At 43.6% G+C, this 23,161-nt stretch overlaps 3 protein-coding genes across 3 annotated transcripts; 1 reads left to right on the forward strand and 2 right to left on the reverse strand.

Annotated features, from left to right (window-relative positions):
• Positions 1-1,874: 1,874 nt before the first annotated feature.
• htr3a (5-hydroxytryptamine (serotonin) receptor 3A) lies at positions 1,875-4,876 on the reverse strand. The gene is made up of 9 exons (XM_077592555.1): positions 4,801-4,876; positions 4,543-4,706; positions 4,388-4,432; positions 4,201-4,310; positions 3,954-4,123; positions 3,490-3,650; positions 2,973-3,183; positions 2,669-2,905; positions 1,875-2,176 (listed from the first exon to the last, which is right to left on the reverse strand). The coding sequence occupies exons 1-9, from the start codon at positions 4,874-4,876 to the stop codon at positions 1,875-1,877; spliced, it is 1,476 nt and encodes a 491-aa protein (XP_077448681.1).
• A 1,092-nt stretch (positions 4,877-5,968) lies between these two features.
• On the reverse strand, positions 5,969-9,633 carry htr3b (5-hydroxytryptamine (serotonin) receptor 3B). The gene is made up of 8 exons (XM_077593067.1): positions 9,475-9,633; positions 9,195-9,239; positions 9,012-9,121; positions 8,575-8,744; positions 8,133-8,290; positions 6,577-6,787; positions 6,289-6,494; positions 5,969-6,223 (listed from the first exon to the last, which is right to left on the reverse strand). The coding sequence occupies exons 1-8, from the start codon at positions 9,631-9,633 to the stop codon at positions 5,969-5,971; spliced, it is 1,314 nt and encodes a 437-aa protein (XP_077449193.1).
• usp28 (ubiquitin specific peptidase 28) lies at positions 6,168-23,088 on the forward strand. The gene is made up of 28 exons (XM_077592779.1): positions 6,168-6,243; positions 6,306-6,521; positions 9,818-9,886; positions 12,774-12,848; positions 12,937-13,048; positions 13,134-13,218; positions 13,614-13,776; positions 14,278-14,364; positions 14,433-14,570; positions 14,654-14,724; positions 15,557-15,633; positions 15,706-15,854; positions 15,958-16,085; positions 16,461-16,556; positions 16,631-16,813; positions 17,381-17,562; positions 17,652-17,722; positions 17,803-18,031; positions 18,120-18,428; positions 18,547-18,677; positions 19,004-19,294; positions 19,366-19,461; positions 19,613-19,791; positions 19,876-19,954; positions 20,675-20,754; positions 20,821-20,944; positions 21,017-21,218; positions 21,457-23,088. Exons 3-28 carry the CDS (start codon positions 9,821-9,823, stop codon positions 21,630-21,632), a joined length of 3,579 nt encoding a protein of 1,192 aa, XP_077448905.1. The 5' UTR covers positions 6,168-6,243; positions 6,306-6,521; positions 9,818-9,820; the 3' UTR covers positions 21,633-23,088.
• The last annotated feature ends 73 nt before the right edge of the window (positions 23,089-23,161 follow it).

The following is a 23,161-nucleotide window of genomic DNA, read 5'->3' on the forward strand; positions in this document are numbered from 1 at the left end:
GATGTTAAGAAATTTCAAGGTAATATTGTTTCTTTTTTTCCCTCTTATGATGATGATGATGATTTATTTGACTTGTTATAGTTTTTGTCTACCTCAGCACCTAATCTTAGCCTAATCTTAGAAGGTGCCCAATTATTATTTTGAAATTGTTTTTTCTTTTGTGTTCTCTTACCTCGTATTTTTTGTTCCTATTGTTGAAATTTGCATTAGAGCTTTGCAAAAAACAAAAAAAAAATGAATAAATAAAAAGGTCCTTTGTCTTTTCCAGCGGCAATGTGCGATTTTTTTTTTTCCTCGTCTCCCGCTGTGGCGTCATTTTTTTTCATATTTTTCGCCGCGGTATGTTTATATAGAGGTTATGTTTTTTTTTGTTTTTTTTTTAATTTTCCCGTTTATTTTCATGTAGAATCACACACATCTGTTTTGTAACATTTCAGTGTTCTCTGAAGGAGTGTGAAAAAATGAAATAATAAAAAAAAAACAAAGATTTAATGCTGCGGGTCCTTCCATGTTGTCACTAAAGTCGTTAATGTTGTGCCTTTTGATGGTGGAAAAAATAGTAAAAGATTTTTTTTTCACATTCTACTTACAGTATATTGTCTTTGTAGTGGATTGATTTTGCTTTGTTTTTATTTATGGGTCTCATTATAAAATCAATTGTACACAGGAAATAAACAATGGACTTTATCTAAATTGTCTTTGCACTCTCACTGGCTTGTTTTCTCAATTTATCATCTGAATTAAATTCATGTCTGTTTAGTATAAAGTATCAGAGATAAACCTATTTTACTATTTTTAAAAAATCCTCCAATTTTATAGGTACATTAGAAATAATTCAAATTATTTGGTGTTCTTCATCTGAACTAAAATGAATTGTTGAACTGTCACTTAGCCCCAATTGTGTGTCACTTTTAGGAAGTAATACATCGTCAGTTTGCTTGCCTGTTGTTTTTTGAGCTTGTTTTCAAAGGAAGCGAAAGAAAAGTTGCCTGTAAAATGTGTTCCCAACTTATACTTTGATGTTATTGTGCTTTATAAGGAAGGAAGAGCCAAAAGGGCGCAGGAGTGTGCGTCATTCAACGTCTTGATGGCAATCATCACCAGCCTTTTGTCTAAAAAATTTGACCCCCCATTCTAGTTGACTTCCGCAAGAAACATACAATTTGTTTGTAAGATCAAATTTGTCACAAAATCTGTTCCATCAATGTTAAAGTGTCAAAAATGCAGGTTTGTATTGCACATTTTCCAACCGTTCCCTTTTGTGAGTGACATCCAGAGCATATTATCATAATGTATTTTATTATATCATTGAAGTTCATATGCATACATCCATATGTACAGCGACAATTAAATTCACCATGTCCAACACTGAAATAGATGATGGTTAAACAACCACGGATAAAATCCTTTAAAGTCAGTTTCCCATTTTAAAAGACTTTAATCTGGTAGTACATAGCCCCCCTCCTTGGCTATTTGGGAGAACTACAATTTTTTTTTAAAGAAGTTCTTATTAAAACACACAAGTTTCATTAGTCATTTGACTATTCACAATATGCTTTTTTGTACATCAGAGCATTTGAATATTTTATTCGAGCAAGACAAGTGGACACAAGCAGTATATATAGTACATTATCTTTTTTTAAACTACCAAAGTAACGTGTAAATATGTATGCTGTGCAGTGTGTGCATACCATTTCAGGTATTTACGAAGACCAGTCAGGAGTGACATGGATCATTTGTTTCTGACCCTCTTGGATACCAACTCATTGGCTTCTCTACCTGGTGTTCTCATGTAAGTTTTTCTCAAGTTTGGCCAAGTGCCTTGTCATTTTTTTCTTCTCCACCGGTTCCATAGCTAGCGCAGCATCACGGGGTCAGGCCACCTGCCAGACGGACCAGAGCGTGCCCAGCGTGATGCTGTAGGCCACCACGGCCACCAAGTAGACCCTAAAGAGTAGCACGTCCAGAACGTAGCCCACCTGCAGCCATTCCTTGGCCACTTCGTTGCCACGGTCCCGCTTCTCTAGAAAGGTGCGGATAGCCGTCACCTCCCGTAAGATATTGCTCACCACGGGCGGCGACCGGTCTCTGGAGGGGGTCGGGGCCCGGGTCAGCAGGGCCGCTTCCCTCTCGTGCTGACGGTCGATCTCGCAAGTGTGGTGAAGGGTACACTGGGCTAAAAGAGATGAAACGGGTGTGCAAACGTTTCTCTCAAAGGGACACTCAGAAAAATCAAAGGATTCAAGGACCACATCGAAATCCTTCTACTTTTGTTTGTTAAACCCGACTGCATATTTTGCCTTAAAGAGTGCAAGCACAAATCCAGATATTTCATGATAATTGCAAAAGAAAAAAATGTGTATTTGGTTTGATTTGTAGAGAACAAACAAAAGAAAATTCACAACTAAGATAGATATTTTCTATTCCAAAATGCCGACAATCTACGCAACTCTACACTTCACTACTTTTGATGAGTATCCTCGTTTATTACATTTTTCATCAGGGACCACGAGGGAATAATCGGACACAGCTACACTGTGAATTTAGAGTTTGGAAAAATGTACACAGAACCACAGGACTTGAAAAGGCTGAAAATGGTGACCTTGTATACCAGTGTATCATGATAAAAAAAAGTCTTTCACATCCTTTGTACGGCCAAAAAGCTCACCAGCTCCATAATTGTTGTCCTTGTAGTCATCCATATCGGAGGCCTGGGAGGACAGCCTGGAGCACAGTCGGTGCTTCTTGTGGATGCAGAACAGAGCTGGGGCTCTCTCCAGAACCAGGTACCTCAACCAGTGAGGAACAGGAGGCTGAAGGTCCTGCTTGTGGACCAGTCGCACGATCAGCACCGTTTCCGTCAGGCTTATCACCAGGAGCGCCATGCACACCACGAAATAGACGCCTAGGTGCCAGATCGGAGGAACGAGTCGGTAAAACGAATGCGATGCGGGACCACGCGGACTTGTCACCAATTAGCGGCGTTCCAATGGCCGTGGCGGGCAGGGTGTCGGAGACAATGATGAGGAAGACCGAGTATCCCAGCAGCAAGGTGATCTTGAAGGAAACTCTCTCTCCGCTGTCGGGTGGTAAAAAGAAGCCCACGATGTCCATGACCATTAAGAAGATGCTGGGCAGCAACAAGTTGACCGTGTAGAATAACGGGCGCCTACGGATCACCACCTGTTCACAAATCGGCAACATTAGCACTGCGTTTTCATCTTTATATTTATACAACTAGCCCTCTAAAAAGATCCAGGTCAGCGTCAGGAGGCACCCATAGAAATTCCGCATTATGTCATCAACTAATGTTCCATGGCTGATAACTGACAGATAGGGATTTTTTTCTCTCTTTGCAGTGAAAGAAGAAATTCTATTCTAAAATATGGTGTTGAATTATAGAACTATTTTGTGAGGCACAAAATAGGAATGCGCAGCCTTGAGAGGAATGTTAAATATTTCGGCAATCATGCAAGATGATCAACTCACATGAAACTTCATCTCAGCGTAGTAGTCATCATTATCCACGCTGAAGATTTTGTAGTTGGACAGAACGTGCAGCAGTTCCCACTCTCCTTGGTTCATGAAGACGCTCTTGTCCTCCCTCAGCTCCTCGGGACTGCGCATCAACGTGATGTTGATGTCGTCAACTGCCGATCGAACACAATATCAGGAGCGGCGTGCAACCGTCATGGCAACCGCTCGGCCCTTCAGTGAGGCGTCTGCTTTCTGAGCACAAGTCCCAGCAGGGGCGGAAAAAAACACCACCTAGCCCCAACCGAGGAATCTTGAAAGGCCCTGGAGTGTTCTTCCAACCGGGGTGTTTATTAACTGGAAATCGTGGCAGGCGACCTTTCTCGGAAACGGAACGTGCCGATATAGAATGATTTGAAAGATTTGGATTGACTGTGAATGTGCTGTACTTTTCAGGTGATTCAAACGTGTGGTCGTACTTGTGTGGAGCCAGCTCTGGAAGGTCAGGCTGCATTTCTGGACGTCGAAGGGGAAGTTGTAGATGTTCAGCGTGCAGGCGGTGACCACCTGGATTGGTTTGTAGTTGCGCACCAGCCCCTCGTGGGTCACGTAGACGTACGGTATGTCAGGGGACTTGCCCACGTCGACGCTGTTACGGCAACGGGTGTCACAAATTTCAACAAATATGCCGGCAAAATTGGAACAGTCGACGGGTGTCAGTCTTACAACTCGTTAATGAGGATGTCTGGCACCCACACGTTGGCGGTCGGTAGAGAAACCTGTTTGACCTCGTCAAAGTCTTCGGGATTCCAGACGAGGAATTCGTCTGTCCATGACTTGAATGTTCAAGAATGGAAGAACTTAGTTTGAATTACACAAATATCTGTGACAACACTGCAGTTTGTTACTTCACCTGTCTGTACCACACATATGTGGTCAAAACCTGGTTCTTCTCATCCTGTTGAATCGTTCACCAAAAGAGCGAGCGTATCTTTAAAATGAAACCTTTGGCATACAACACAATTTAACAGAGAGTACTTTAGACAGTATATTGCGACGGATAAATACCACGTTGAGGATGGAGTAAACCATCAGGTCGATGGCCACCAGTGTTGACGTCCGCCAATCTTTCACCGGTCGCACCCCTTTTTTGTAGCCCGCACTCAAAAACTCGGAAAGACGCACCAATGTTGCATTGGAGAATCGGTTCGTGTTGCCATTCAGTTTCTTCACTGATTTTTTTAAGAATAGGAAAGGGTTCAATATACAGTTTCAAGGAAAATTGAGACTTAGCCTTGCAAACAGTAATATATTTTTTTAAAATACCTGTGCAAGCTCTTGCTGTGTCCAGAATAACCAAGAGAAGAGGCAGCATAGTCCAGAATGATGGCGGTGGTCTCATTGTGACAGTTGATCTGAGTCCTCTGCTCCTTGTTAGTGTTTCCTGGCTCGCAGGGGTGAGGTGATCCAGCGAGAGGCCACTCCCACGTTCATACGATGAGCTAAAGTGCAACTGAAGAAGCGCTAAAGTGAGTGAGCGACCAGATTGCGTTTCAGGAATAGTGACCGACTGTAGTGCAAAGCTGGCGAGAATTTTTCCATGGTAACATCTGAAATCTGTTCCATCAACCATTGGTAAAATCCAAGTGTCAAGGACTGTAAACGCAGGTCTTTAAAGGCCCTGTTTCCAATGTTGTTGTTTTTTTTTAATTGGGAAAACATTTGTTTTAAAACTAAACATGTATGTGCTATCTTTTCCATATGAGTGATTTTCTACGGGGATAATTGAATGATATCCATCTAAAGTGCTTGTCGGCTAGTCAACTAATAGCAAATCCATGACTTCACACGGGCGGTCTTCAGATCTATTACATAATCCTCATGTCATCTGATCCACTTGCAAAGGAGGTTTGCAGATAGTGAGAAAATTACATTAATAAAGACCCTTCCGCGGGCAGGTTTCTACGGCGCACTTTTGATATTCTCATCCAGACTATTAGGAAGCCACCGGGGAGTCGAGACGCAGCCGTCGCCGAGCTCCCGATGGCTTTTATTGATCTGTTTTGTGGCAGTAGGAAGAAAGTATGAGCGCGATCAGAGCAGCCCTCCGCTCACTCCCCTGAGTGTCGTCTCATTACGTCGTATCGCTAAGTACATTTCCACTGCTGGGAAATCATTATAACGAATTTTCTCTTGTGGTGTCTCTTTATTCCTCGTCTCGTGCTTGCATAGTTGTATTACAACGGAGTGTAAGGAAACTCAGGCAAATAGGCAATGACAGTAATGTTTTATTTAGGCTTGCAAATGGTTCAATGCTGGGGCAGATTACAAGTAGGTGGCATAGCGAAGCAAATTGTTGAGGATATTCCGGTGTTCTGGGGATATTGATGTATAAATACTGAAGATCTTTACAAAATGTCTTTTCATTCATGTTCTTTTTGGTTTTTATCTTGAATGCTTTCTAAGAAGTGTTACAGAATGGGCAAGAAAGCCATCAGGCAAAGCTCCATCTGGCCCAGAACAGCAGCAGTGTCCCGGCATACGCGGCCAGAACAATCAGGTAGAGGCGGAAGAGGAAGCGGTCGAGCTTTGAGCAGAGTGCCAGCCATTCAGCCTGAGCCGAAGACTCGCCCTCCTCCTGGGAAAAGGCCAGACGGAGGGAAACCAACTCCTTGAGGAGCCACTCCAGACTGGAAGGATTTTCCTGGATGCTAGCAGGCGATTCCAGGTCCATCTCCAAATCCATATCTGGGTACCAGATCAAGAAAGGTGAGAAGTATGGTTTTTGAGACAAGAACATCTCATTTTTTTCACGAAATCCATACTTTCAGATTCTTGAAGATTCTCAAGCGTTCCGGTGGAGGCCGAGGTGCTCTCGGCGAGGCGGTACTGGTCCAAAAGAGAGGCCGACACGGACATTTCCCGGACCTCCCTTTCGCTGTGATGGAGGAGCTTCACCACCAAGATGGACTTGATCAGGCTGAGCATGAGCAGCGCCATACACACGGCAAAGAATACACCTTACAGACAATGGAGCCATCTTAAGCGTGAGTAATGGGGGTGATGGAGCAGGCAAGGCAACACCGTCGTCCTTTTCCCTACCTATGAGCGGGGTGGTGATGGCGGTGGTGGGCAGCTCGTCCATCAGGTTGACTCTGAAAAGAGTGTAGCCCAGTAGCGTGCTGATCTTGAAGCCGATACGGGTGCCGCTGTCGATGGGGAGGTAAAAGCTCGTCACGTCCACAATCATCAGGAAAACGCTGGGGATCAGGAGGCCCACCACGTACAACACTGGGCGCCTTCGGATCAATACCTGGGTCACAAAGTGTACTTTAGTGTTATTTTTGGGGGTCCCAATTCCAATAGTAATACTGAATTACTTCCGTTAATGTAAAGTCACTTCTATCATGACTTGGTCAGGCACTGCTTAGCTCATTAGCAGCCATTGACAAAGCTAGAGATCCATTTGAAGTGGGAAGGTTGGCAGGGGATGAATGAAAGTTCACTCGCCGCCACCCCCCCACTTCAAACGGATGGAGGTCTACGGGTGATAAACTCATTTCAATTCAAGGCAGAAGCATGAAAAGACCCTTCATCGCCTCTACCGAAATGGTCTCACACGGGCATGTCAGTAGGAGAAACGTTACCATCAAAATCGATGTGTTGACATTTAAATTAAATAATAACCAGCTTATTCCTTAACTGATTTTTATAAGATGGTTTTGTGAATGTCAAAGCATTGATTATTTACTCAGTGGCTGCCAGTGCACCCTCCCATTTCAAATCGATTGGACATCTACTAGTAATAAACTCATTTTCACAACAGAAGGCTGATTGAATGCCACACAATTGGGCAACAAGTATTACTTTTTGTAACAGGTGTAACGGTTGGAAACCCGATCTTGAATAGAAAATATTGTGCAGCATTTGTACGTATTTTAGTGCCAGAAGCCATTTGACAAGTCTCATCCATACCAGTCCTTTATAGATCAACGTCCATAACTATTGATGGAAGTTAAATGTGCAGACAACAAATCTTAATAATAAATCTCAATGTGTTTTTGGATAGAGGTCAAATGGGCGTCCAATCACTTGCACGTAATTCTTTATTAGAATAAAACACGTTATTTAATGATCCTCCGTGATCCATGAAGCTTCATCAAACAGTCCTTTGCCCCCCACCCCCAACACCCCCCGGCCCTCTTCCGCATGAATGGCAGCCATCCCAACGCTCCACCTGCAAAAGAGCTATGCAGCCATTTGCCTCGCCGCTAACAAGACGTCCATTGACCAGTAAGCCACTAAGACAGTCTCATTATGGTCACTCGGCCTTTCCCTGTCTATCAGAGCCTCTCTTCTTCCTCTCTTCGCCACCCACAAACACCCCCAATCTCATCATTTGGCATTAACCCGCTTGACCAATCCATGAAGGTCACAAGCAATCGTTTTACTTAAACAGTTGCTCTGTATGCACTCTCTGCGGGGGAAGAATACATTTCGGTGAATTGGAGGGATGCGTTGGACGTTTCTGGAACAAATTCGCCAAGTCAATTCGTATTATTTCTTTGTACAATATCAGTCCTTGTGAGAAAATTTGAGTTGTTCGATGATTCCCGCCCCGAGCATTTGCAGTAAAATCCGTTTCTCACTTGACATACATTGAAGCCGACATGGGCGTAGTCTCCATCGTCCCGCTGTAGGCGCCAGTAGCGTGACGGTATGGACAGCAGTTCCCACTCTCCGTCATTCATGAACTCCTTCTGATCGTTAGCGATGGCCTGGGCGCTTCGCCACACGGCCAGGTCGATTTCCCTCACTGAAGAAGAGGAGGAGGGAAAGCAATGAAGGAAAGGAAGACCATCAATCCCACACTATAAAATAATGAAACATTTTATATCCTTATTTGCTTTTTTTTACTTCTATGCCAATGAAATCATGTAAATTGACCCAACGGATGGATCTATCGCCGTCAGCTGGAGTGAACCCAAACGATTAGTACATCAGTATCGACGTCCGCGCTCGTCTGCGCTCGACCTTGTGCCATTTCATTGGCATTTTCATTCATTCTATTCCCCAATCCCTTTGGAAATGAAAGCCCACCTGAGTGGAGCCAGCTGCGGAAGGTGAGGCTGCAATTCTGCTTGTCGAAGGGAAAGGCGTACACGTCCAGACCGCAGGCCAGCACCACCTGCATGGGCCGATAGTTCTTCACGCAGCCTGACGAGTTGACGTAAACGTACGGGATGGGCGGGGATCTCCCCTCGTCCACGCTGGAAGCAAAGCCGTAAAAATGGTTAAATGACACCAGGCCAGAATTTTGATCCGCTTACTTATGCAACTACGGATCCATTTTGCCAAGTGACTAATGTTTGTCATACAGTACAAGTAGCAACACGGTATTATGATACCATAAGCTGTAACTTGCACCCTTAAAGACCTTTATGGACCGCTGCACACGTGTATTGCAGTCATTTAAATCAAAGCTATAATGGATCATTGGCATAGACTAAATGAATACTCTGCAAATGAAGACCTACAATTCATTGACAACAATATCAGGAATCCAGATGGCGTCTGATGACAGAGATATCTCATTGATCCCGTCGAATTCGTCCGGGTCCCACATCAGGAACTCATCCGTCCAAATCTGAACAACCAAATGGACATTTCTGACAATATTTATGCGAAAAATATGATGGCAACATTGTTAGTGTTCTTACCTGTCGGTACCAAATACTTGTGGTTATACTTTGAGTTTTTGAATCCTAAAACAAAGGCAGAACATTTTTGTAGAGTTCAAACAGATGGATGACACATACGCATACCGACATGACCAAAACAAAGCAATAATCCCACACACACTGACAACAACACGGGGTTTAAATACATATGACAAAGCAGGTGGGACACATTCATAATGACGAGGACAGCACACACAAGGAAAAACACAGTCATCCACCCAAAAACAACAAAACATGACACACAAAGGCTTGTATTTACCACATCAAGAACCGACTGTAGTATAAAATCGACATAGACGGTGGTGGAAGTGGTCCAGTTGCAAACGGGGCGAACGCCACAGTCATATTTCCTTAATAGCATTCTCGTCAGCTGATTCAACGCCGATCTTTTCGGCTTCTCTGGGAGACTGTCAGCCATGTGGCCTACAAGAATATCCCCCCAAAAATGTTCTGTATTTTGCCGTATCAGTTTGTCTATGCTCTAATATCAGTAGACTGTCTGACAGCTAAATAGTTTTATTTTAATTAAAAAAATAGTCTCTTACCTGTCAAAAGCAGCAACCAAATGACAAACATCCTGCTTAAATTCTTCTTTTTTTTAGTTGATGCCAAAATATCCTCACGTCTGTCGGATACGGATGCACGAGGTGAAGACACAAAGCCCAGACCCGGTTAGTGTGGACATTTTTTTTCCTTTGCTTTCACTGATATTGATCTTAGCCTACTGAGTAAGCTGACACCGACCACACAAAATTGCAATACACTGGGGATGATGGCCATCAAAGTTTCCATCACAGGATACTAAAATTGTAATAGTATTATTCATTCATTTATTAACTGAAATGCTTATCCTCAGAAGGGTCACGGGGGGTGCTGGAGCCTATCCCAGCTAGCTATGGGAACCACCAAACAACCAGTCACTCACACCTAGGGACAATTTAGAGCGTTCACCCAGCCTAACCTGCATGTTTTGGGGATCTGGAAGGAAACTGGAGTACCCGGATAAAGCCCATGAAAGCCTAGAGAGCACATGCAAACTCCACACAGTGAGAACCCACCTAGGATCGAACCCTTGACCCCAGAACTAAGAGTCTGACACGCTTACCACTCGTCCGCTGACCTGCCGTAATCGTATTATTGTAACAAAAAAAATTTGTCAACAGGAAAACTTGTGCGGTTTGGATTAATTTCCAGAAACGTGATTCGGTGTTTTGCATTCGCATAGACGTCCAATGTATTTTAACCTGGAAGGCTGGCAGTGAATTTGAGAATAACTTCATTATCTTCAATCAAATGTTGGGAGGAAATAATGTATTCCTCTAACATCATAACATTTGTGTCCAATCGTCAACTAGTGAGACCCCCTCCCACACACACACACACTCACACACTCCCTACCGTCAATCATGTCACGGATGCGCGCACGCCGGTCACTGAGTTGGCGAGAATGCGCGCGTCCCTCTCGGCTCTTTGCGGGTGACGGATGGAGTGAGTGGCAGTGACTCTGCTCTCGGGGCTGAAATTTGAAAAACAGGACAAAATTGGCCTTGGCTTTTGTCATGGGAGCCGAAGAGAGCGAAAATGGAGAAAATTCAGCCAACTCGGTGAGCGCCAATTGATGAAATGCCAGCATGAAAACTAACTAATAACAAACACTAACCCTTTTGTTGCATTGTGTGACTGTCTGACTAAGATCTATTAAAAAATATGAGGCGTTTAAGAGTTGACCTTTTTTTCTGTATCAGACAGACAGCTCACAATTTAAAAAAAAAAAAAAACTCCTTGGCTGCCCTTGATGGTGATCGACCAACGAGTTGCTTTCAAAATCATTTTTTTTCATCAACCACACCGTTACTTTGCCATATTCCAATTGACAACACTCAAACTAAAGAAAGACATTATTTTTTATCCTTTAAATTGAACGCCATCCCTCCCAGTCCAAATGGATTGGACACTAATCGCCATTACTGGCCCTGAAACCTGATGTTTCGATGCTACCAATCCCAGTTCAGACATATTTAATATTTATCCCTGTCAATAGCAGTGAATTTAACTCTTGTGTAAAATGTAATGTTAGCCATAATGTACATGAAATTATACATGTTAAAAGGATATGATGATTAACCTTTTATCCTAGAGGAAGTTTATTTTTATCTCTTTAGAGGTGTTTTTTTTTGTTAAGCGTTATCCTTGCCACAAAATCGTATAATATGAACTTCTCCAAGTCAACAAATCCTTTTGAAAAATGTTTTCACTCTTGTTTGGAAGCCCCTGGATAGTCTGTCTGCCAGTATTTTTCAACATGGATGTCTGTTACAATGTTTAAAGTTGGTAAACAGTTATCAAAATTGGCCTACTTGTTGGTGTGTGTGTGTTTGTGTGTGGTTATAAAGCAGTGAGGGGAGTCACAGTGGCTTTGTGACGGAGTGTGGTGGCATGCTGAGCAGAATGATAAACAGAAGCCTTTCCTATCCGTGTCAGCTGCTTAAAATAGAGGCTAACCAAGGGGGTCTCAGATATACCCCCAGTCGCCATATAAGTCTGCCGCTCCTGCTCTTGGCTTGCAGTGTGTGTGTGTGATGCATCTATCCACCTGCTATTGCAGCGACAGGCTTTATATAGCACGTCTCACTTAGCAGGCTCTAGTTCAGATTTAAATGCTTTGTGTCCACAAGGTGAAAAGAGGCTCGACCCTTTGTTTGTTATTCTTTAACGTGTCGGCCTTGCTAAAGATGGCAAAGAATGGCTTTTCTGCCGCTATTTTTTAGGACAATGACCGTATTCTCGGGGCGCTCATGACCCACTCGCCATCTTGGCCTACTGTGACAATGAGAGGTTGGCATGTTGGCATTTCAGGCGCCCGTTTGCCTCACATGAGGCTCGGTCATGTTACGCATGTGTCCTGATTGTGTAAGGAAGACCAAAGCAGTCCTGGTTATTTAAGGTTGATTCAGCCATCGAAATGTTTATCCTTTATGAAATATTGAGGCACTTTTATTCCCTCAATCATATAAACGGGGAGTATTCCATTTCTTTGAGGGGGTCCAGTTTCCACTCAGTCACCAAAACAAAATTTTCCAAACACATGTGTTATGGTCGGGGGGAAACCAAAGAGGCCTTTGAACAGGGGGGTTGTGTGTACATAGCTTTTATTAGTTCTCATTCATAAGTGTTGGAAATGAGTTGATCAGTCAATTAATGCAAATAGCCGTTTCCATTGATAACTGTTGGAGTTTCTGTTTTGAGCTATGAGTTGTTCTTATTAGAAGACATTTCTGGAATATCCTTTTTTTTTGCTGACAGCCTTCCCATTGAAAATGAATTGAACGTATATCACTGTCAATAGCAGCCAATGACTTATACTACACAACCAATATAAATCTATTTAAAAAACGATCTTTTTCCCAACTCTTTCGGATCTGTTAATGTATAAACACAAGCAAGAAATTTTCTTGAAATATACCCTTTTCATTTTTTTTTCTCTCCCCAATTTTAGCTGATTAGCCCTGGACTAAACTAAAAATAAAAACCTAACTGTTGTTGTTTTGTCCTGAGTAGACTGAGATGCTGATCAACCAGCTGAGGGAGATCACCGGCATCCAGGATCCACAGATTCTCTGCAGAGCATTAAAAGTAAGACAAAGTCCCATTTTGGGGTGTTTTCAATTCAAATCATCAAGCCGACGTGACTAGAATTAAGTCTACCGATCTTCTCTTGCAGGCCAGCCGCGGCGACGTGGGTCACGCCGTCGGACTTCTGACGAGCCAGCCAGCGGAGGTTGAGGATGCCGGAGGATCACAAGAGTCGGCGGGGACCTGGAAGGGACAAAAAAGTATTTTCCCAAACTTGTTCCAAATTGATGTGGAATAGAAAAAAGAAAAACGTTTATTTTTGTATTTTTCGCCATTTGATTTTAGCCGTTCACGATGAACTCCAAACGGCCATCGAGCTGAGCTTGCAGGAGTCCCACAAGGCTCAGGAAGAGGAACGAGAATTCCACCGGTACCAAGTTTTTGCTTATTTTTCATCCCCCCAAATGATCAACTCAGCCTGATCAAGTCCATATAAACTCTGTGTTAGGGTTATTAGTCTTACATTATTAACGAGGGCTTTTGTAATCGCCTAAAGTGGGAAAGCATTTAAAATGATGAGGACAATAAAAGAACAGCACTCATTTAGACTTTTACGGGCACTCCTTTAACCCAGTAGCTGCAGTTGGCGTTCAATCCTTGGATTGGACATCTAGCGCTGTCCATGGTACTGAGACGTTAGCATGCACAGCCACTTTTCACAGTTTGAATGAATTGGACGACTTTTGTTGTCAATCAGTGATTTAAATAGATTTTTTTTAAATGTAAATTATTTCTATCCTTTTTGGATGGATGTTCTTCCACCAGGGCTCTGGAGGCCAGCGCTGAGGAGAACACAGCGAGGAGCAAGAGGAAGCGTTGCGAGGCCCAGAACGACATGAACAGCCCCGCAGACTGGATCCGCAAGGACGACTGGCCCGTGGGCATTCGCAACGTGGGCAACACGTGCTGGTTCAGCGCCGTGATCCAGGTACGAAGAAGCTCCAGCACCGTAACGACTCAACATGAAGCCTCTATCGTGCACTGGCATTTTCTAACGCGATTAGCCATGGTAAAATGATCCGGTGGAGTTCAAGTCTAAATGGCGCTCATACGATACACTTTTTTTGTTGCCAACAAAATAAATGTTGTCGGTTCAACAGAGGTGAATATGATCTCCAAAAATGTAATTACGCTATCAAATCGGAGAGCCAAAATGACCACATGACTCACTTTGGTTATCTGCCCTGACTGTAACGATCAGCTCAGGCTCCACTGAGTTTCCCACTCAAATATTATCAGGAGACTCTTGAGTGCTTGGATGGCGACGCGTCATCATGACGCCTAAGACTAATTTTTCCTTCACAGCAACACACATGGCGCCTGGGTACCTTATTGCATACATGTGCCTTTTAGATGATTACAAATGGTCTGGTGTTACCCATGGGAGGCAAAAAAATGTAGTTTTACGACTTGGGTCTTCCGTTTGCAGTCGCTGTTCCACCTGCCGGTGTTTAAAAAGCTAGTACTCAACTACCGCCTGTCAGAGCAAATCCTGGACAGGTGTAAGAGCCATGCGGTGAGTTGAATTTGTCAAGAACCGAAGGAAGTTGTTGTGAAAATGTGAGCCTGACGTTATGCGGACAGGACAAGAGGAACATCGCTTTCATGCAAGAGCTGCGCTGCCTCTTTGCCCTCATGGTGGGATCCACACGCAGGTTTGTGGACCCCTCTGCTGCAGTGGAGCTCCTGCGAGAGGCTTTTAGGACCAACGAGGCCCAGCAGGTACAGTATAAAGTATACCAGCAGTGAGTGAAGTATTTGAAGGACCTCTTAATACTCATAACTTTTCTTTTATACGCTTTCAGGATGTGAGTGAATTCTCCCATAAGTTGCTTGACTGGCTAGAAGATGCTTTTCAACTGGCTGCCAATGGAGAGTAAGCCCAATCTCATTTTTTATTGTTAGGGTCACCGTCCAGTCCCAAACACTATGGTTAAAAATCTGCAATGTCAACATAGTATTTGAACACAAACAATGGAATACGTACACTCTACCCATTGCTTGGATGCAAACATAATTAGGACTGGGCAACTCTAAACTTTTTAACTCATAATTAATCACACAAAGTTCTTGCAATGAATTACAATTATCGCAATGTTATGCACATAATCCCTATTTTTTATGCGTTGGAACATTAATTTCAATGTACCGTATTTTCACGACTATAAGGCGCACCCTCAATGAATGATTTATGTATTTATTTTTTCCATATATAAAGCCCACTGGATTATAAGGCACCCTGTCTATTTTGGAGAACATTTAAGACTTTTAAGTTCGCCTTATAGTCGTGAAAATACGGTACTGTTGTGAACGTCTATGATATATAAATGTGACACGTATTCTTAAAACAATTAACGCAGACAATATCAGAAGTAAAAAGAAGAAACTTGGTAGATTTACTCCTTAATCAACAAATGTCAATTAATATATCTTCTGTAAAATGAGGCCAGCATGAAAATAGGATCTTTGACAGGCAATTACTGATATTGCCAACTACTCGTTAGCATGATATGTGACTGATTAGTTGCAAGGTTTTGCTTTGTATGAATTTAACTTAACTGGATTCATTAAGTTAACTCATTGGTTGCTATTGACAATGAAAGAATGCTCATGTCCAATCCATTTGGATTGGGAAGGACGAATTTGCAGTGGCCGCGTTATTCAAAATTCATGATTATATTATTAATAACAATGTGTTTTGCTTTTAGCAAATCAACGGAAAAACAAAACAACCCCATGGTCCAACTTTTTTATGGGACTTTTGTGACGGAGAGGAAGCAAGAAGGTATGTGGACATTTCAGGTATACAAAGGTGCACAATACACGAAGCTCATACTTTGTACCTGTGTCTACTCAGGTGAAATTTTGTATAACATTGAGCAGTTTGGACAGTACCCTTTGCAAGTGAATGGCTTCAACAACCTGGACGAGTGCCTGGAAGGCGCCATGGTGGAGAGGGACATCGAGTCGCTCCACGCTGAACACGGCGCTCCATCCGGCCGAGAGGTGTGGAGCGTTCCTTGGTTTTGGGATCATGCGTTTGGCTCGGGGAAAGGGGTTTTATTGGATGTTATATCGTTGGAAAATGAGTAGTTTGTTGTTGTTGCAGAGATGGTTCAAAAAGTTGCCACCTGTTTTGACATTTGAACTTTCCCGGTTTGAGTTCAACACACAGCTGGGCCGGCCTGAGAAGATCCACAAGAAACTAGAGTTTCCACAAATTATGCATATGGACAGGTACCCACATTGAAAAACTGAAAAATCCTTAATATGTGCCTTTAATTTAGTTTACATTAGAGTACTGCCTCCTTAAAGTTGAGCTACATTTAATAATTTCTTCATCCCATCAACTTTCCTCACTGCAGTGGTTAAGAACTGCATTTTGTAGATGACACTGCCATCTATTGGGTTTAACTTGAATGGTATATAGTGACTAAAAAAATGACTGAAAATCTTGGACCAAACAAAAGAAAATTAGTTTTAGGACTGTTTTTATTTTATTTATTTTTTATTTAAAGTTTTTCCCAAAAACTAAAGGGATATTTTTTATCCATTCTAATGCCTAAAATGTGATGTTTTTATGCAGTTATGTAATCATATTTTTCTTTTCAGGTACCTTCATAAAAATTTGACATGTACACATGAAAGGAGAGGAGAAGTGAAAAAAATGAAAGAGCAGCTTGCATATCTTCAACAAAAACTGGAATGGTATAGAAAACAAAATCCTGCACCTCAAATCTCTACTATGCAGCACGATAACCCAAACTTGTGTTGTTCTCCAGCTATAAAAATTACGGCTCAGGGCCAAGCAAGTACCCTCTGGCTGACATGCTGCAGTTTGTCTTGGAGTTTGCCACCAGCAAGCCCCCCACAGTTTCCCCTACCGATGACGCCCGAGTGGCTTCTTCTCCTTCACCCACTCCTCCTTGCCCCCCGCTCAGCAAGACCACCAGTCAAGAGGATGGGTGAGTTTGGAGAGATCTTAACTCCAAATCGATTAGAAAAAGAATGGATGGAGAATCTAGTATTTTGTTACACACAGATAAAACAACCAAAATATTCAAAGAGAACAAAATTCTCCACTAGAATAGCAGCATTTATTCACCCAAAATGAATTGGATGCCATCAGTGGCACTCAAACATGAGCATCCATTGCTTATTTTTACATTTACCGTATTTTCCGGACTATAAGTCACACTTTTATTCACAGTTTAGCTAGGCTTGCGATTAATACTCAAGTTGAACTTGAGTTCTTTTTTCTTTCTCTAACCACTGCCTTTTTATGTTGTTTTTTTAAAGCTATTGTTACTTGAAAAAATGATCATGCTAACCTTTTTAATACAAAAAAAAATGCCCTTTCAAAAATGTGACTTCTCCAGTGTGACCTACATATTTTTTCCCCTTTTGGTTGTATATTCTTTGGCTGGTGTGACTTTTAATCCAAAAAAATACACTAGAAATGCCATGTTTTTCTCTTTAATAGTATAATCGACTATATCCTGATGTATGTAAAATCTCTTTCTCCACGTTAGAGATCCAGCAGATCCAGAGGACGACGACGACCTGGTATCAAACTGCCAGCCTTTCACCCAGCGCCGACACCCCGCCGATCGTTCGGCCGACCCGTCCCCACGCGGCGTGACCGAGGAGGAGCTTCACTTTGTCAAGGGCTGCCTTCAGCGATGGAGGACCGAAGTGGAAAACGATATGGACGGTACATGCCGGACATTTTTGCCAGGGCTTATTGTCATCAGTCATTTGGATTTATACTTCCTCCGCGTTGGTGTCATTTCGCCGCCTCAGAGCTGAAGAGAGACATTGAGCGACTCAGCGGGACGCTAGAGGGCGTGTACTCAGACAACAGTCTCTGCCAGGTAATGTTCCCAGCAGCCCCTGGTGGAGATGTCCCGATCACGTCATTTTCAAAAGGATCAGAATCTTTGCCCTTGTTTAGGTGCCCTACAGACTCCACGCGGTGCTGGTCCACGAGGGCCAAGCGTCGGCGGGCCACTACTGGGCTTACATTTATGACCACGCCCACCGGCGCTGGATGAAGTACAATGACACCAGTGTCACCGAGTCTTCGTGGGAGGAGCTAGAGCGAGACTCTTTTGGGGGCGTGACCAATGCCAGCGCCTATTGTCTCATGTACATTGATGACCGGCTACCCCACCTTATTGCAGGTAAGAAACAATGACCATTAAGATAGAAAAATATTATGAAATTTAAAGGTTCAAACTGGTGAAATTAATTGGCTGCTTTTCGCCCAAGAACATACAGACAAGGAAACGGGCCAGGTGCTCCGCGGCGTGGACTCGCTGCCGCCCGTTCTGAGACGCTACGTGCAACAGGACAACGGCTGGTTCCAGCAGGAGCTCAGCGAGTGGGAGGAGCAACTCTGCCAGGCGGCGAAGCCTCAGGGTGAGGCCACGGTCGAGCCGGGTGACCCCGGCGCGGACCACGGGGCTCAGCTCGACTCGTCGCAAGAGACCGAGGAGCCGGCCCGGCCCGCTGATTCTTCAGAAGCTCCGACCGAGGACCAGATTGATCCAGAACCGGATGCCCAAGAAGCAGCAGAAGGTCCGCTTATGAGCAATATGACGGTCTTGCGTCTTAAAACTCTTTCTGGGTCATTGACGATGGTAGACGTGGTCCTGAATTATGAAAATAATTGTTTCTTTCTTCTCCCTTTGAAAAGAATCCGAGGTACCACTCCCACCTCAGAGTTCTGAGTTCCAGGAAGACGACGACGAGCCCGCCACCAGTGACTCCCCGCAACCTGACGAGTGTTCCGACACCCCCGCGGCTGAGATGGAGCCTCAGAGTCAGGTGGGCTTGCCGCTGGTTGATCCAAGAAAATATGCGCGTACATACGGTGCCTCGCTCTCAACATTCCAGTTTGCATGCTTGTGTCAAGGACGTGTTGAAGGACATGGCATGACATTCCAGAAATGTCTTTCGCTTCCCATATTCCACCTTAGACGGAATATGACCCCATACTGTAAAATTCAAATGAAAATTAGTCAGTCGTTGTGGGTGCTGATAAATAATCATTAATGGCTCAAAAACTAGCAAAATCTAAAAAAATTGCATTTCACTTTAATTTTCTATAGTACTGCATGACTGACGTTTGTCACGGTTGTCTGGCCTGTCAGGTTGCCGCTCCCGAAGTTGAGCCCGGCAGCAACCAGCTGCCTTCAGACCCCCCGGTGGGAGAGAAAGAAGATGCAAATGTGAAGGAGGAAGAAGAGGCGGGGCAAGGAGAAGTTACGGGTGACGCCGAGGCCACCCCCGAGGATCCGCCTCGGCAGGAAGAGGATGGAGACGGCGAGGAGCGGCGGGAACCCCCCAGAAGGCGGCGCGCTGAGAACGAGGTGTCCGAAGTGGAGATCCCCAACGTGGGCAGGATCATGGTGAGGGCGGATGCTGACGGGTACAATGAAGAGGTGAGTGACCTTCAAAATGGACGCCCCTGTGGAAATCCATTCCGTATAATCGTACAATCACTTTTTGACAGATGATGTTGACGCCAGCCATGCAAGGCATCATTCTCGCCATAGCAAAAGCCAGACAAGCGATCGACTCCGAGGGTCCCGAAGCCGGCCTCATCAAGGTCCGATTTCTTTTTTTTTTTTCATTCTCTGCCAATTCATTCCTATTATCAAGTTACCGTATTGAACAGACCAATTCAGAAATGTTACTCATATTTTAGGATGGCGGTAACGTCAAATAAATTTGATTTTGGATCAAAATTCCTCTACCAGGCCTTCCACGAAGAATACTCGCGCTTGTACGAGCTTTCCCAAGAGGAGACCACGCCGAGGGAGGACGCGCGACTGCAGCACGCGCTGGTTTACTTCTTCCAGAACAAAGCGCCCAAACGCGTCATCGAGCGGACGTTGCTGGAGCAGTTCACCGACCGCAACCTCAGTTTTGATGAAAGGTGACGTCAGACCTCCCCGTGACCACCTTGGACTTTTTTGGTCACCGCCATCTTTCAATGTGAGCATTTTTCTTGGTCTTGCAGAGCCATCAGCATCATGAGGGAAGCCCGAGCCAAGTTGCGCCTCATCAAACCAGAGGACATGGACATGGATGAGTACCTGGTACTAACAATTGATATAGACCGAGAGAACTCATTGGCTGGCGTAGGGAACCCAAAATCCTCGTTAGGTGAATGGGGTGATGCTAATTATGATGACATTAGGGCTGTCACAATTATTCTGATGGTGGATTCAATCATGTGAGTCACTCACTAGTTGTTACGACTCTCTGTGGGACAATTTAGATGGAAATTCATAGAGGAACCAAAATTATGCGCAGAGAAAAGAGTATGAATGTTGCTTTCCAAAGTAAATCTTTGCAAATGCATTATTTTCGATAAATCGCTAAGATCAGCCCATTTTTTCAAATTTAAAAGATAAATATATAAAACCCAAAGCATTTCCTTTTCTTATTTACAATATATATCAACAATTAAAATTTTCACATTATTGTTTTCCCCATTTACATACATAAAATTATTATTTTCCTTTATTTTTTGGTAAATACATTTCAATAAATAACTGAATATTTACTAGTAAAAGGCTCAAAACAGAGGACTTGGACCTTATTTCCATCTAAATTATTTGACTTTCAGAATAGTTTAATTTGATCATGTATTAGTTTGTCATCCTGTAGTTAATCATCACTATGTAGTACATACGATTACTTGTGTTTTTTTAGAATAGTTATATATTGATCGCACTGAAGCAGTAATTCATCATTTTGATGTTTTGTCTGTGGTGAATGCACAAATGATCATTTTGTGATGGGACATTCCACAGCAGTGGCACGAAGACTACAGAACATTCAGGACTGTCTTTGTCTACCTGCTGACCGGACTGGAGCAGTACCAAAACGGGAAGTAAGTGTTAGCGCATCGTCTGCGCGTAAACCTTCCTAAACTGCCGCTTTTTCAATTCCCTGGCAGAATCCGCGAGGCTCTGACCTACCTGGCCCACGCCTACGACGCCAACGCCGCCCTGCTCAGGAGCGGAGAGAAGCGTGGCGTGGACGCGTCTCTCGTGGCACTTTACAGGAGGAAGTGTTTGACGGTGAGGGCGCTTTTCATGACTTCCTTTTGAAGAGCAGGTGGAGGTCCTAAAATAGCCGCTTCCTGCCCGCAGGCGCTGAACGAAAGCGCCACGCGGCTCTTCGCCAGCGGCGATGAGAGCAAGGTGGAGGAGGGCGTGGCCATCATGGACGAGGTGGTCATCCCTTGCCTGCATTTGATGAGCCGCGAGACGCCTCCGCTGTCGCAGGAGGACCGCGACACCATGGAGAACATCCGCAGTCAGTGGTGTTGCTGTCTTGGGCAGGACTTGGATGGTAAGATCCCATATTTCTCATTTTGGACCATTTTGTGGAGGATGTTCCTTTTTTTAGCAGATTTTTAAAAATCAGACAGGAAAATGCTAAAGTTAAAACAATGTTAAGACAGTAGTTTTCGTTCTACTGTTTTACTTGAGCCGTTGTCGATGGCGACAAAATAGAATAATACAAAAAAAGGAATATCCTTTGACTTTGCGGACTCTCTTAGAAGATGACGGAACGTTATTTCTCGCAGACTCGCTGCAGCTGAAACTGGGCCAGTTCCTCCCGCGCGTCCTAGACTGCTCGGCCGAGACGGCGGTCCTCAAGGACCCGCCTAAGGTACACGTCAACCAGGCCCACGACCTGTGCAGCCGTCTGGCCGCCGTCATGGAGTCCATCCGCAACACGGCCGTAGTCGCCGTCAAGTAACGGCCGGGCAAAAGGACTAGAATCCCCGCCAGACCGGCCGGCCGGCTTGACGCTTTGTGTGTCATTTGCTCCGCACGCGTGTCGTGTCGCTCTGTAGCCGGTTAGACTTAGCGAGCAGCCATTTTGACACCTAGAGGAATTGATCGATTTTGCAAAAGTGATTGTTGGCCCTTAATGCCTGATTTTGCAGTCAACAAATAGACATCAAATGATCACTCATTGGCTGCCATTGCCGGCCCGAGACGTCCAATCCGTCTTTCCCTGTCAAAATTGATTGGGTGTCTGTTGGGTACAAGGTCGATTGGTCGCCGGTCTTTTGGTTGCCGATCTTTTGGTCTCCGGTCTTTTGGTCGCCCGGAAGGTTATTGATGATTACCATTTAAATCGTTGCTCAAATTCCCTAAATACAAACTGCGAATTACTATTTAGTCATACTTAATGCCCAAGTAATTATTAGGTTAAGTTATTAGTTTAGACCCTGACTAACGTAGCTTCTTAAAGGGACAACGCATGTACATGCAAACTCTTCTACACTCACACGTCAGCTCAGTGAAACTGCTCATGGCCATTGTTGGCTTTTATTGATGCGTAGACCGTGTTGTTTTACCTTGTTTTGTCGCCGGTCCGGGCGACCAAAAGACCGGCGACCAAAAGACTGGCGACCAATCGACCGCACGGTCTGTTGTTGTCATTGGAAGCCAATGCGTTCATCGAGAATATTTCATATAAAAAGTTCAATTGAAAATTAGAGCTGAAAAATCATGAGATTTAAAAAGAAAATGTCATAAGAAAAAGTTATAAAAACTAAAATATAGACAATTATATATGTTAAAAAGGAGGAATTTAGTAATAAATTATCTTTTTCCTTATACTTTATAGATTTTTTTTTAAATTTAGGATTTTGAAATTTAATTTTGTACATTACAGGTATTTGCAATGTACTTAGGTCTTTATCCAATGCTTTGGCTGTACATATATTTGAAAAATCTCAAATCAGGCATCAAGGGGTTAATCAATCGTTAATGTTCACGATTAATCGATCAAGAAATCAGTCAGTGTTCCATTTCCCGCAAGTACTGCAGGAAGTGACACACGAGTAACATTGTCTGAGCGCACGGCGACAAACATTTGTTTGTTTTTCTAAATGTGTATTTTGTATTATTACTTTTTATTTTTCCAGAGCAGACTTTGCCAAGTCCTATCACGTAGGTGAAACTCCAAAAGTAAACATTGTTACTGGGAGATGATTAAAGGAAGTGCAATAGAGGATTTCAAGAAACCCCCTTTTATTTTTTACTATGTGGGTGTTACGCTCATCCGTATGGAGAAAAAGCCAAATGCGTGTGGCACATTTATGACATGAATACATCTTTTCAAATGAGATTTTAATGCACAAAAACAACTTGTTTGGATCTCGGATGCCACTGACACGGCCACTTGGCTCGCAGCCAATAAATGTTTAATAAATGTGGGTGTTCTTCTTTCAAGGCTTGGGTCATATCCTGTAAAAATGAATGACCCCTACATGT

Source organism: Stigmatopora argus, chromosome 22, assembly GCF_051989625.1.
Source record: "Stigmatopora argus isolate UIUO_Sarg chromosome 22, RoL_Sarg_1.0, whole genome shotgun sequence".
NCBI lineage: Eukaryota > Metazoa > Chordata > Actinopteri > Syngnathiformes > Syngnathidae > Stigmatopora > Stigmatopora argus.

What these genes read in the sequence shown, in the direction of transcription:
- htr3a (XM_077592555.1), bottom strand. Translation starts at nt 4,876, where the DNA reads ATGAGACCACCGCCATCATTCTGGACTATGCTGCCTCTTCTCTTGGTT. An exon ending in CACAGCAAGAGCTTGCACAG is followed by an intron (nt 4,707 to 4,800) that starts GTATTTTAAAAA and finishes TAAAAAAATCAG; the next exon opens with TGAAGAAACTGAATGGCAAC. An exon ending in ACGCTGAGATGAAGTTTCAT is followed by an intron (nt 3,184 to 3,489) that starts GTGAGTTGATCA and finishes ATTTGTGAACAG; the next exon opens with GTGGTGATCCGTAGGCGCCC.
- htr3b (XM_077593067.1), bottom strand. Translation starts at nt 9,633, where the DNA reads ATGGCTGACAGTCTCCCAGAGAAGCCGAAAAGATCGGCGTTGAATCAG. An exon ending in CCGCAGCTGGCTCCACTCAG is followed by an intron (nt 8,291 to 8,574) that starts GTGGGCTTTCAT and finishes CCTCTTCTTCAG; the next exon opens with TGAGGGAAATCGACCTGGCC. An exon ending in ACGCCCATGTCGGCTTCAAT is followed by an intron (nt 6,788 to 8,132) that starts GTATGTCAAGTG and finishes TTTGTGACCCAG; the next exon opens with GTATTGATCCGAAGGCGCCC.
- usp28 (XM_077592779.1), top strand. Translation starts at nt 9,821, where the DNA reads ATGCCAAAATATCCTCACGTCTGTCGGATACGGATGCACGAGGTGAAG. An exon ending in GGACCAACGAGGCCCAGCAG is followed by an intron (nt 14,571 to 14,653) that starts GTACAGTATAAA and finishes ATACGCTTTCAG; the next exon opens with GATGTGAGTGAATTCTCCCA. An exon ending in AACCTCAGTTTTGATGAAAG is followed by an intron (nt 19,792 to 19,875) that starts GTGACGTCAGAC and finishes TTGGTCTTGCAG; the next exon opens with AGCCATCAGCATCATGAGGG.